Source organism: Patiria miniata, unplaced genomic scaffold (genome assembly GCF_015706575.1).
Source record: "Patiria miniata isolate m_02_andy unplaced genomic scaffold, ASM1570657v1 HiC_scaffold_30, whole genome shotgun sequence".
NCBI lineage: Eukaryota > Metazoa > Echinodermata > Asteroidea > Valvatida > Asterinidae > Patiria > Patiria miniata.
Window position 1 is genome coordinate 4,520,319 of NW_024037070.1, and position 13,632 is coordinate 4,533,950.

Sequence of the window (13,632 nt, forward strand, 5' to 3'; positions counted from 1 at the left end):
GTTTTGGGATTCCCTTGTTTGGAAAAAAAGGTAACTATGACCCTGAAACTGGAGAGGCCGATGTTGGCCGATCAGGATTGGGATTTCAAGCTCTCTCAGCGAACTGTAACCAATCATTCCTCAACGCCTGCAAACTGGAAATTTTAGGATAATTTTTTGTCTTCAAAGTTTTAAAGTTTGATTTTAATTTTCAAATTGCATTTCAAATATTCTCTGCATTAAAATGAGCACTCATGATCAAGTACTTTTGAAAAACACTAAAGAAGAAAGATGGAATTTAAAGTGGGACTGGTTCACTGCCCCGATAGGTTTGTAAGTATATTGCATCGCTTGTTTGTCATCCATACCCAAAACGCAATGCGATTGTCAAAAGTGTTTTTATTGTTTGTGACAGGCTCCGTCGCGTACCTATATCCAGGTACAACAAGCGGAAGTAATCTGGAGATCCCGCGGTCCACTACCATCCTCAGCAGTCCCCCAGTTGTCAGATGTCTAGGCCCCGCCCCCTCCCTACGAGCCAGTCAGCTCTCAGCCCACAAACTTCCCACTGGTAACTGGCACAGAGATGCTAACCATTATTCTTTAAAAGTAATTATTAGGATTTTTGAGGCATGTAACTACTCTTGAAAATTCCAGCTGTCTTATGCGCCAACATTGTGGTTTGTTACGAACCCACTTATCCTGTAATCCTTTAGTAGGGTTTGCTCCCGCACTAGAATTTTTGGTATTTAATGAATGTTTGTTATGGTGGCTACGCGCGGGTAAATACCCTATATAAGCACTGACTGGCTTTTATTCGGTCTCAGTTGGTGCCCATGTACAACCATTATGTGCGATTTCCATTAGAACATCGTTGAGCCAGCATCTCCCACCGTTCTTACCGATGTACCCTCATCGCTGGATCGTGGCTGAGGCTGACGGTACTACCGGATGGAGACCTGGACTGTCGTGGCCTGCTTGATGTGGCTGACTTCCCGGTACTCAACGCTGACTTACCTGTGGCTTGGCTGATCTACGGCTGGGTGCGGAGATGCTTGGTTCGACGGCTGCACTAATACCGTTGTGGGCACTGGCTGGGCAGGGCCTGTTCCTGCTACTGGTTCCTTATTGGTAATAATATTTGGCCGAATACAATTTTCCTTTGTTGTTTTGCTTATTAACCCTATTTTGCCGGCTTGTTCTTTACTGTATTTTGCCTATTTGTATAACTTGCTGCTTTGCTAATATCTTTGTAATATATTTTGCTTTGCCTGTGTGACAGAATTTTTTTATGTTTTTACTATCTGGCTATTTCTTTTATGTTTAAAGCATGAGTTTCTTAATTGTGTAATTTCTTATTCTTTTAACTTGCTTCATTGAGCACTGAAATAGCTGTTTTTGCCTATTTGTATAACTTGCTGCTTTGCTAATATCTTTGTAATATATTTTGCTTTGCCTGTGTGACAGAATTTTTTTATGTTTTTACTATCTGGCTATTTCTTTTATGTTTAAAGCATGAGTTTCTTAATTGTGTAATTTCTTATTCTTTTAACTTGCTTCATTGAGAACTGAAATAGCTGTTTCCTCTTTAAGTGTGGATCATGAATAATTCATTAGGTAGACCACAAAGCACTTCCTGTGGTACCCACTTCTGAGACATGTGGCTTATCTAGCCATTCCTTCAGTTGATGCAAGGCAGTCCACACGCAGTCATTTATTCACTCTTGTTCCATGCTCGTTTCACCAAAGTTCTGAGGCTAGAAGAATCCTTGTTGTTGGAGATTTGTGGTAAGTTTACACTTGTATATTGGTTTGAGGACCATTTCTTATACAAGTCAGTTAATTGATTTTAGTTTGATACTTTAAGAAGTTAAGGGTTTAGATATCTTGCTAGGAGGATCTCTTTGAAAGTTTCCAGTCATGCTTACAAAGTTTCCATTTCTTGGAAGTGACTTGCTTGGTTTCATTGAATTCATTGATATTCTAGTTTACTGCATTGATTTTTAGTTTGTTATACATGTACTTACTTGGAGTCTTTTCAGAGAGAAAATGCATTTATTGGTTCTGAAAAGCTTGAGATGTATTTATGGTTATTGGTTTTGATTTAGTTTACTGTTTGGCCCCTGAATTCAAGTTGAGATTTTGTGTTATTTTGTGATGTTTGTACTCTTACTATTTTGACATTTGGATCCTGAAACGGCATTCTTAGTGAATTTACTTTGCCAGAAACAGTGATCAGGTTCATATTTGTACAGAAATTCTTTTCTTGAATTCGTTAAAGTAGAAGTTAGGAGCAGTTATCATTTCATTCTGATTATTTCGTATTCTTTTATTAGTGGAAGTGTTATGAGACTACTGTGGAAACTCATACTCTCAGTACCATTTTGACCATGCTTAGATTATTTTCTTTAGGCAGAAAACTGAACGTTGTTTATTCTTGGAGAGGCTGGGCCAGGCACTAGTTGTTAAGGAGATTAAAGTTAAAGGCATTGTTTATTCTTACAGGCTTTAGAACAGTAGAGGAAAGAACACTGACATTTTAACTTTGAATTTAAGGAAACTTTATCGTGTTGTTCTTTAGAGGATTAGGTACATGTATTTTCCTTTTTGCATTATTAGCCATCTTTTAAATTACTTGAGATTCACCAAGATTTTATTTTGTTGATCATTGGAAAGTGTTAATTCTTTTGTTTAATTTTGATGTTTACTTATGATTGTTTTCTTTCTTTCTTTTTTCTTTATAGCTAATACCAACCCTTTTTTTTTGTGGTGTAAATTCGGAGTAAATAAATTACATCCAACCTCTAGAAAAGAATCTTTGCTGTCACACCTGTATCTAATGCTTTGGGGTTCTTGCATGAAGTTTAAAGTTGCAGACTAACTGAGAATGGTTGTTGTATCACACATTGACCTGTTGATTGATTTGGGAGAATTCATTAAATTTTGTTAATCATATCTTGGTCTCTTTTTTGCGTTTGCTTCAAAAGTCATGATTCCTGTTTTTATTACTTATTTCTTTCTGCATTGCGTTCCCCGCACGTCACAGCGTGCGATGGTGTTGGGGTGTGATTGCACGCCTCAAATCAGAAGGACTGTCGTGGTGGGTTGTGGGTGGTCGTGGTGGTGGTGGTCAAAATGGTGGTTGTCGTCGATGTTGGTTTGCAACAGAACCGGGCTAGGCCTAGGCTAGCCCCATAAATGTGGCCAATTTACTGGACTACCTCCATAAACATAGGCCACACTTCCACATGTACAAAAACGTGTCGAACTATGTCAAATTTTGATTTTCACATTTAGGCTTAGTGTATTATTTTTTTTTTGCTTTAGAAGCATACTCACTCTTTCAAAGGCTAATCAGAAAGTGCTGTCTTTTTCAGATGTCCAATTTTTGTGAAATTTCATGTTGAAATTTTGATTCGCAAACGTGTGCAAATGAATCTGGAAATTTCACGAAAAATAGACATCTTAGAAAGGCAGCACTTTCTGATAAGCCTATAAAGAGGGCGAGTATGCTTCTAAAGCAAAAAAACCCTACAAACTAAGCCTAAATGTGAAAATCAAAATTGACAAGTGGAAGTGTGGCCTATATTTGCGGAGGTAGTCCAGTCAATTGGCCACATTTATGGGGCTAGGCCTAGGCCAGCCGGCCAACTGCTTATGAATGAATTAGGCAAGCATTTTGCTTAGGAAAACATCACATGCAAATGTTATTTCAAATGAGTAAGGGGCCCTAATCTGTTTCATTAGTGAGGAAAATCATCAACTATACACTGCCTTTAGTTAAAGTACCTTCGCAAACACAATGAAAATGTACCGTCATGGTCCGATGCCGCTCCGGGCCGATTTATGGAGAATTTACGTGCCGAATGCCAATATTTGAATAAAACCAGTCTTATTCAGTTCATCACCATTCCTAAATCTTTCTGATTTTGAAGAATGACAATTCTGTATGTGATTAGACTGCCGAACATTGAGATGAAGACAGCGACGATTAACGTGCAAACGCCATTACTAATGTTTACACATCTGGGACTTTTCAACACTTCGCATACCAACATGGTGGCGGCAGTCTGCCTGACGTGATCACGCTTTTTGCCGTTGAGTAATCCATCTTGCGCCGGCGCTACAGGCACTAAATGATCTTTGGTTGGGGCGGGCGTAACATTATAATGAGAACCAACAAAGATCCTATAGCGCCGCAGATCTTTGATGAGAACGGTCCGCTTAAAAAAAAAAAGGACTGGGGAGCCGGCCGGAGATGAGGAAGGGCTCCTCGCACGGTAGGTAGGTAAAAACTAGATTTTGGCATGCACTGTATGTGCACTACTCATCAACGCGAAATATGCAAAGCCGCTTAACTATTTTTAGGGGGTAAAATTATTCAGATATGTAATAAAAAAAATATTTTAAAGCTGTTTATTCTCTGCACAAGGTCAACAGTGGTTCCTGATTCTGCGGATAATACTTTTTGTAGTGGCAAGCATGGGCGTCGCGAGGGGGGGGGGGGGGGGCAAGGGGGGCACTTGCCCCCCCCCCCCCCCCCCGGAAAAGCAAAAATAAAAAATAAAAACCTAGAAGAAGAAAAAAAAGAGAGAAAAGAAAAGAAAAAGAGGCGCGAAGACGAAGTGGTGTAAATTTAATGAGTTGGGGGGGGGGGGGGTAAAATGTCCCTCCCCCCCCCCTCTAAAACTGATAAATCGAGAATGTGTTGAGAAATGCAAGCATTTTTGGCAAAAAAAATATTTTGCCCCCTCTAGAAAAAATCCTGGCGACGCCCATGGTGGCAAGTTGTGAAAATTAATTTGGGTTTAAATCAACATTGTTATTTCAAAGTGTCACAGATTTCAGACATTTGTTGCAAATCAAACTGCGTTTCAAGGATAGAGAGTGGATCTTACCCCTCCAAGTGTCGGCCAGTAACCCGGCGGATGATGGCTCACGAGGATTGACTGCAGACGACATGATCAAGAACCAACGATGGCTGAACGGACCTGATTTCCTGTTGAAGGAAGAACAACACTGGCCACTCCCACCTGTTGTTCTCAAGGGGCCCTACCTAGATGTACTACCCGATACTCTGCAGAGTGATCCCGAGGTGAAGAAAGTTGTCCAGTCTTACTCCATAGTTGAGAAGGATTGTGTAAAGGAGTTCCTGAGTATCTACTCAGGAACTTCTGTACACAATCCTTCTCAGCTATGGAGTAAGACTGGACAATTTTCTTCACCTCGGGATCACTCGGATCCTGGAGTCAAATGAAGCGTGGAGTTGCCTGGTTGCTGAGATATAGAGACTACCTCTATGCTCGTGCCAAGGGAAGACGGGATGCCAGTGAATTCTGTTGTAACAGACTGTCTTTGTCAGAGTTGCAGAGAGCTGAGAGAGACGTCATCAAATACACCCAGCGTCCGTCGTTCCGTAACGAGATTGCTGTACTTGAGGCTCATGCAGATGACAACAGAAGGACCACCAAGAAGAGTAAGAAAGTTCCGAAAGCGCTCCACAAATTGAGCCCCATCTTGGTGGATGGAATTCTGCGTGTAGGTGGACACCTTGAGAATGCGCCAATCCAACTCGACATCAAGCATCCAATTATCCTGCCGAGCGATCACCAGGTGACGAGGCTGCTGATCGAACATCATCATCTCAAGGTTGGTCATTCAGGGGCAGGTATGACCTGGACGTCACTATAAACAGAGAGATTTTGGATACTGAACGGAGGATCTACAGTGAAGCGATTGATTGGAAAGTGTTTCCGTTGCAAGAAAAAAAATGCACCCCTTTGTCAACAGCTGATGGGTGAGCTGCCAGCAGAAAGAGTCACTCCAGAGAAGCCCCCCTTTACATACGTGGGCGTGGACTACTTCAGTCCACTTTACGTAAAACAAGGACGCAGCCATGTCAAGAGATACGTACGTGTCTTCACGTGTCTTACAATGAGGGCCATACATATAGAAATTGCTCACTCACTCGACACAGACGCCTTCATAAACGCTTTGCGGCGGTTCATCAGCAGGAGAGGTACACCAGAAAAGATCAGGAGTGACAATGGTACCAACTTCACGGATGGAGAGCGTGAGTTGCGGGAGAGTATTGCATCACTGAACGAGCAGAAGTTTGGAGACTATCTTCATCAACGAGGAATTGAGTGGCAATTCAACCCACCGACGGCAAGTCAACGGAGTCTGGGAGGGGATGATATGTTATCTGTTCGAAAGATCCTCAAGAATCTCCTTCAAGAACAGGTGGTATGTGATGAGGTGCTACTTACCTTGATTGCTGAAGTGGAGGCTATCTTAAACGCGAGACCGCTCACACAGCTCAGCTTGGACCCCCGTGACGAAGAGCCATTGACTCCAGACTGAAGTGAGATGAATCGATGAAGAACTCAGAGGAGATTATTCTCAGGTTCTGTGCCACTGCAGCTTTATTCATCAGACATAATGTAAGAGTGAGCGCGGGCGAACTGTTCACCTAATGTGCTTGCGCGCATACAACGTAGTGCTCATGAAGTATCACAACATCCCTCCCCTTTTGAAAGTACAATTTCAGGAATAATTATTGGTGTACACATAAAACTGGAATTTACTTAATTAGCAAGCATTTACATGAAATGTGTAGTGATGGCTTTTCAATTGACAGGCATATGAAACATTGGTGGTCATATCTTACTAACAACTACAACTTTTGTTTCTCTGCAATATGTGGCACACAGTCTTAGTACCTTCTTTTCGAACGGTAACAAATTTAACTTTGAATCAGTAACAAAGTGAACTTTAGTACTTTGAACAAAGTGAACAAAGTGAACTTTTAGTACAAAGTGAACTTTAGTACTAAATTTAACTCTTTTTTTTGTTTTGTTTTTTGTTTTTGTTTTTTGTTTGGTTTTTTTAACAGTAACAAAGTGAACTTTAGTACTTTCTTTCTTTTGAAATTTGACTTTGGTACTTTCTTGCTTTCTTCCTTTTTGAACGGTTAACAAATTTAACTTTAAACAACAATAAATGTACTGAAACAGGTTTAATAAACATATGAAACTTTGAGTTCTGTTTCAAATCGTGTGGGTTATTTTTTTTTGTTTCCATATGAACTTAAATGTGTAATATCGTTTCTGAACCAAATTGTTTGAAGTATCTGCTATGTATAATCTGGGTGTGTGATGTTATTCAGTGTATCTGGCTGGTTTTCGGATTGTGCGTCCAGATTTTGTTTTGCGAGTGACAGTCGGAGACTTGTTTCGATCTGTGTTGTTTCGGTCTGTTTTGTTTCGGTCTGTTTGTTTCACAGCTTCTGTGTCTAGCTTCTTGTTGGACAGTGGAAGTGATTCATCAGCGAATCGAACTCGTTTGGGCGTAGCCAGGGATTTCATCTGGCTGGGCATCTCACGTAGGTGCGAACGGTTGCGACGTAGTCTGTGTCCATTGGGTGTGGTGACTTCATATGATCTAGGTTCCTTACAGACTGTTGTGACTTCACCAGGCAACCAAGTGTGGTTCTGCTGGTCCAGGATTCGCACTCGTTGGCCAACATAGAGTTGCGGGAGTTCTTTTACTGCTTGTTTGGCATCATGGTCGGTCTTCATCTTTTGTCGTCTTGCCTCTAGCTGGTCTCTGATATCCTCAGCTTTCTGGGGGTTTGCTTGCAGGTGGTTGTTTGGCAAGGTAGTTTGTATCGGTCTGCCGAAGAGAATTTCAGCTGGTGACGGTAGTTTGGAGTCCACAGGGGTTGCACGGAGGTTCAAGAGTGCTATGTCGACATTTTGTCCAGACTTCTGGCATTTCTTGATCACTGACTTGACGGTTCTGACTGAACGTTCCACGAAACCGTTTGAACGTGGATAACATGGAGACGAAGTTGTGTGCTTGATGCCCCATGTGTTACACATGTCTTCGTAGTGTTTGCCTACGAATTGGGGGCCGTTGTCTGACATAACCTCAGCTGGTGCTCCAAGGAGGCTGAATGTGTGTGAGGTGATGCCAGCAACTGCTGTACTGGTTGTGCTGTTCAACTTGTGAACGACAGGGTACTTCGAATGATAGTCAACTATCAGTAGATAGTTGTCTCCGTGGATTTCAAACAGATCAGTGCCAAGTTTGGTCCAGGGGGTCGAAGGTACTTGATGTGGCTCAAATGGTTCCTTTTGCTGTTTGGGTTGGGATTCCTGGCAGTAGGAACACGCTTTGACAAGTTCATCAATATGGCGATTGATGTTGGGCCAGTAGACCGACTCTCTGGCTAGACATCTTGTCTTCTCTATACCCATATGGCCTGTATGGAGCTGTTGTAAGATATCCGTCTGAAGTGAGTCTGGAATGATGACCTGTCTTCCTTTGAAGATCATTCCCCAGGAGATACCAAGCTCATCCCTGTATGGCCAGTAGACCCGTAGGTCTCGAGGTAGTTCCTTGACGGAGTCTGGCCAGCCACTGTATATTATCTGACACAGTGCACTTAGTACAGGGTCTCTTGCTGTTTCTCTCTGCAGTTGCTCTTGCTTAGACTGCCCAAAATGCACAAGGTCCATGCACATGGCGTCTTGGCCTTCATAGACATCAAAACTGCCGACCAATCTGTCTAGGGGTATGTCATCACTCTTTGTCGGGTTTGGCAATCTGCTCAGAGCATCTGATAGCGTAATTGTTTTCCCTGGTCTGTACTGTACGTCCAAGTTGTATCCTTGCACCTTAATTAGCAAGCGTTGCAGACGAGGTGGTGCACTCGAGAGGGGTTTCTTCCAGATCATCTCAAGTGGCTTGTGATCAGTGTGGAGTGTAAACTCTTTCCCGAAGAGATAGCTATGGAACCTTGTGATGCCGAACACTAGGGCTAGTGTTTCTCTCTCTATGTTAGAGTAGTTGGCTTGTGCCGGGGAAAGACTCTTCGACGCAAATGCTATCGGCCTGTTGTTTTGAAGGAGGCAGGCTCCCAGACCCTTCTGTGATGCGTCGACTTCCAGCACAGTGTGTATCTCTGGGTTGTAGTACTGGAGACACGCGTCAGTGGTGATGGAATATTTCAAGGCTTCGAATGCTGCTTGATGGTCATCCTGCCACAGATATGGCACATTCTTCTTCAGGAGATCCCTGAGGGTCGCTGCTTTGTCTGCCAGGTTAGAGATATATGCAGAGACGTATGTGATCAGGCCTAGGAATTTTTGCAGGTCTTCCTTGTCCTGAGGTGTTGGAATGCTGTGGATGTCCTCAATTCTGCCTGGGTCCGGCCGGATGCCGGTGTCGGAGTACAGTGACCCAAAGAAGTTGATTTGGTTGGTCTTGATATGGCATTTGTTGCTGTTGAAAACTAAGCCTTCACGGCTGGCTGTTTGAAGTAGATTCAGGAGGTTGGCATCGTGTTCTTCCTCAGTACGGCCATATACAGCAACATCGTCAGCAATGCCGACGCATCCTGGAACCTGTTCTATGATGTCGTCCATGCACTGCTGGAAGATGTCTTGGCTGATGGAGAGACCAAATGGAAGGCGCTGGAAACAGTACCGGCCAAATGGCGTTCGAAAGGTGGTCAGCTCTTGGGATTCTTCCTCAAGCTTGACGGCCCAATACCCAGCTTTAGCATCAAGCTTCGAGAAGAATTTGGCTTGAGAAAATGCTGGGTTGAGTTCCTCCAGTGTGGGTATTTTGTGCGGACATCTCTTGAGGCTCTGGTTCAGCCGCTTAGGATCCAGACAGACCCTAAGTGTCCCATCTTGTTTCAAGCTCGTGGTTATCGAACTACACCAGTCGGTGTGATGGGTGACCTTTCTAATTACACCTTGCTGTTCCATCTTGACGATCTCTATTTTGAGCTTCGGCTTCAGGTGTATGCTACACTTCCTGGGCGCGTCAATGCTCGGTTTAGCATCCTCCTTTAGATGAAGAGTTGCTCTGGCTTTGAAGTTTCCAATTGTGTCAAATTGGTTGGGGTACAACCTCACGAGGTCGTGGACCGACTTGATGGTGTCATGTGACAGATTTTGGGGTTCACCTACTCCTGGTTGTTTGGGTGATGCAGGGGGTTGAGGTGACGATTCAGTGGAGTGGATGGTGACCACTTCAAGCTCGCTGCACATGGGCAGGCCGGCTATGGCTGGTCCGGGGACATCTACGACGTAGAATCTGTTCTTTGTCCACTTCGGTGTCTTGTAGCGGCATAAAAGCTCAATGCACCCTAGGCATACAATCTCTGTACCGTTGTACGCCGTCAGCTTGGTCTTCACAGGCTGGACGAAAGACTTCCATCGACATCCATACATCTGTTTGATCGTACGGAGTGGCAACGTGTTTCCTCCGGCTCCAGTGTCAACTTTTGTGATTAGTCGGTGTGTGCCGATGAGGTCGGGGCAGATAACATCAAGCGTTGTGTATGCCTCCCTGTTGTTGTCTATCGAGCTCATGCAGAGGTTCGAGACAGTAACTGTGTGGAATACTGTTTCATATTCCTCTGAAGCTTCTGCTGAATGGATGGGTTGTTCATCTCTGTTGGTGTCATTTGGCTTCTGCTTGCCGGCATTGGATCGACTTTTGGATCTTGGTCTGCGAGTTGTATTTCCTCGCGATGGGCTGCGGCCACGTCTGGACGGAGATTTGCCCTTGCGTTTACCCTGGCTTCGGGTCTTTCTGCAGAATTTGGCCCAATGGCCCTTGGAACCACATGATTTACATGTGTCCCGGTAGGCAGGACACCGTCTTGGTGGGTGGGATAGACCACAGTTGCCACAGGTTCTGCCAGTGGGTCGGAAAGCATGGACAGCTGTATGTGACGCCTCCAACGTCTCAAGGCACTTTTTGCCAGCAAGGATGGCTTCGTACTTCCGTCCCTCTTGTAGCATGTCATCGATGCTAAAACCAATGGGTTTGTCTAGAAGATCTTTCTGGAAAGATTCAGATGTGGTAGACGCAATCACTAATTCGATGAGGCGTTCCGTCATTTCCTCTGGTCCGAAGTTACATTCGTGTGCCTTTGCTCGGCATCTGTTGACAAAGTTGTCCAGGGATTCATCTGGTTTCTGGCGATACCGCATAAGCTCCAGGCGATGTATGCGGAAGTTCACTTTGATGTGTAGCTGCTTCTCGAACAACTCCCATAACTGGTTGGGGATCAGTTGTTCTTCTGCTGACAGGCTTGAAGAATTTATCATTTTGAGGCCTCCAGTTCCGACTGCTATTTGTATCTTAACAGCACGCTTGGCAGGATCGGTGATTTCCTGGTCCCTGAAGCTCAGGTCCATCCGTTGTTTAAAAAGCTTAAACTCTTCTGCGATGTCTGTGGCACCCCAGTTTATTTCTGGGAACTTGGCCATGATGCAGGGCTGTGGGATTGAAATCTCTGGGATACAATTCAATATGCTACAGCAAACGAAATTGTAAACAATAGCAACTGCAATGTAGCTTAAAGGTAAGTGCTACGATTAGTGATCACAATAAATCACAACAATTCCGGCACTGGCGGATGAATACGGCGAATGTTCACTGTGATGAGCGGGAAGCGCACAGTTCCGGCGATGATGCGGAGTGATAGGGTCAAAGGTCACACTTGACGTAAAGATGCGTGAAGCGGTTCACAGGGCTTGTGATTTTCACGGAACTATTTGTTCATACGCACAGCTAAGAATGTGTGCACGATAGCAAAACAATGTTTAACAATATGAAGGTGATTCAAAGGTGTACATTGTTACGTGAACTGGCTGGGTGGGGGGGGGGGGGGGGGGGGCTGATGATCACTCCCGTAGATCAGACTTTTGACAAAGTTATTGTAGTGACTTGCCTTGGTCACGCGATGGTGCGACGGGCTGGTCCCTGACCGGTCGACCGTGTGTACGGGTCGAGTAAGCTCGGTTGAGTCCCGGTGCAGTCGCGTCAAATTGGAGCTCGATCAGCTTTCACTCAGCTCCACGAAAAAGACGAAAAAGTCCTCTGTCGCTATGATGCCGATGGTCGACTCGGGGCGAGGGGTTTTCTCTTGTCCGTGCTGTCCACAGCACGGTATAGCGGTCCGTCTCAGCGTTGGCTCTGGTGATGGCTTAGGCTTGGCTCGGTCCGGCGATGACTCCGGGCTAGGCTACGCACGCAGCTGAGTTTCAGTTACGTTGCGTGCGGTGTGCAGTGGGCTTGGCGACGGTGGGTGTGCGGCATACAGTGTGTGATGTGGTGCGCTAAATCTACGCACGCGGCGAGTACATGGATATGTACAGTTCACACTGGCGATTACAGCGGAAACGTTGTTGTCGCAGAGACAATTTCTGCTGCTTTCCGGTAGTTTTCAGTTACTCTGCTTAGTTGAGAGTGATGGGTGTTCTCTGGCCTTTTTCACCACCGCTGCCACCATGAAGTGAGATGAATCGATGAAGAACTCAGAGGAGATTATTCTCAGGTTCTGTGCCACTGCAGCTTTATTCATCAGACATAATGTAAGACATGTAAGAGTGAGCGCGGGCGAACTGTTCACCTAATGTGCTTGCGCGCATACAAAGTAGTGCTCATGAAGTATCACAACACAGACCATCTACTTCTGATGACACCAAGCTCCAACGCTCCACCAGGGGTATTTGTGAAGGAAGATGGTTATGGGCGGCGCAGATAGCGTCAAGCGCAATTCTTGGCAGACCAGGCTGCCATATCATGCATTTGTAAGGTCAAAGTTTAAACTCTTTTTGATTCCGATAATTCATAAATAATGGACATGTACCAAATTTATCTCCCCAAATAAATGTAAAATTATCAGGTTCTCTAAGTCCCAAAAGTTGTAGTTTCGGATCCAACACAATCGATAAGCCTTGTTGATATATTCATGCTTATAATTTATCATATTCTAAGTACTACTGCCTCAGGGTGCGTTCAGAAAGGGACCGAATACATGTACTTCAAATAAAAACACTTGTGTGGCAAATGTTTCCAAGGCTACACTTTAATTCATCTATATATATATTTTTTTAATTTTAAATGATGAAAGCCTGGCACCGAAAGTACCAGATGTACAAAGTAAACTACGGAAAAGAAGTGTTTATTATTAATTATACCCTCCTTTGCAAAAATATACATTCTGTGCCAAGTAGTCCTTTCAGTCAAAATCAGTCGAGAGACTGTTTTTAACACTTAGGAATTCCCAGCCTACATAAAGTAGATTGACTACGGAAGACATAATGTGGCGGCCGCTGTCCAAAAAAATGTTTTCACAGGTACAAAAAAATATATTCAGACTTATTGAGTGGCACTATCCGCATCTTCTGTATTGACTGCCTGTGACTGATTAAATAACTTGATACAGCTATTATATGCTTTGACTATGGGTGATCAGTGATAAAACAGCTGTGACCACAACTTGCCTGCTTTGTCTGTTGACCTAGTTTGACTAGTCACAGTGCTTGCTTGACATATGATCTGACTGCTGGTGACTAGCCTTTGCTGAAAGTATAGCAGGGGAAGTGGAGGTGAATTTTGACTGTCTGTGACTGTTTTAATAGCAGGAGGGTTCATGTTTTTGTTGGGTCTGTGTGACCAGCAGACTACAGAATGTTTCGTCTCCCCATTCTTCATGACCACATTTCCAAACTACCACCCAGATTATCTTAAGCATATGTATGCAGTATTCCAATGGCTGCTGGCCAGGAATTATGATCAACAGTACACATTCTCAATCATTTTTATTTGCCCATTTTTGAG

General features: G+C 44.0%; 2 protein-coding genes across 2 annotated transcripts in view; both read left to right on the plus strand.

Annotated features, from left to right (window-relative positions):
* The window catches only part of LOC119739080 (deleted in malignant brain tumors 1 protein-like), a 41,087-nt gene extending 38,153 nt beyond the window's left edge, over positions 1–2,934 (plus strand). The window contains exon 17 of the mRNA XM_038213915.1: positions 395–2,934. Coding sequence (XP_038069843.1) covers positions 395–496 — 102 coding nt within the window. The 3' untranslated portion in view covers positions 497–2,934. The remainder of the gene's footprint in view (positions 1–394) is intronic.
* Positions 2,935–4,939: 2,005 nt separating this feature from the next.
* LOC119739081 lies at positions 4,940–6,342 on the plus strand. The gene is made up of 3 exons (XM_038213916.1): positions 4,940–5,180; positions 5,342–5,628; positions 5,770–6,342. The coding sequence occupies exons 1-3, from the start codon at positions 4,940–4,942 to the stop codon at positions 6,340–6,342; spliced, it is 1,101 nt and encodes a 366-aa protein (XP_038069844.1).
* The last annotated feature ends 7,290 nt before the right edge of the window (positions 6,343–13,632 follow it).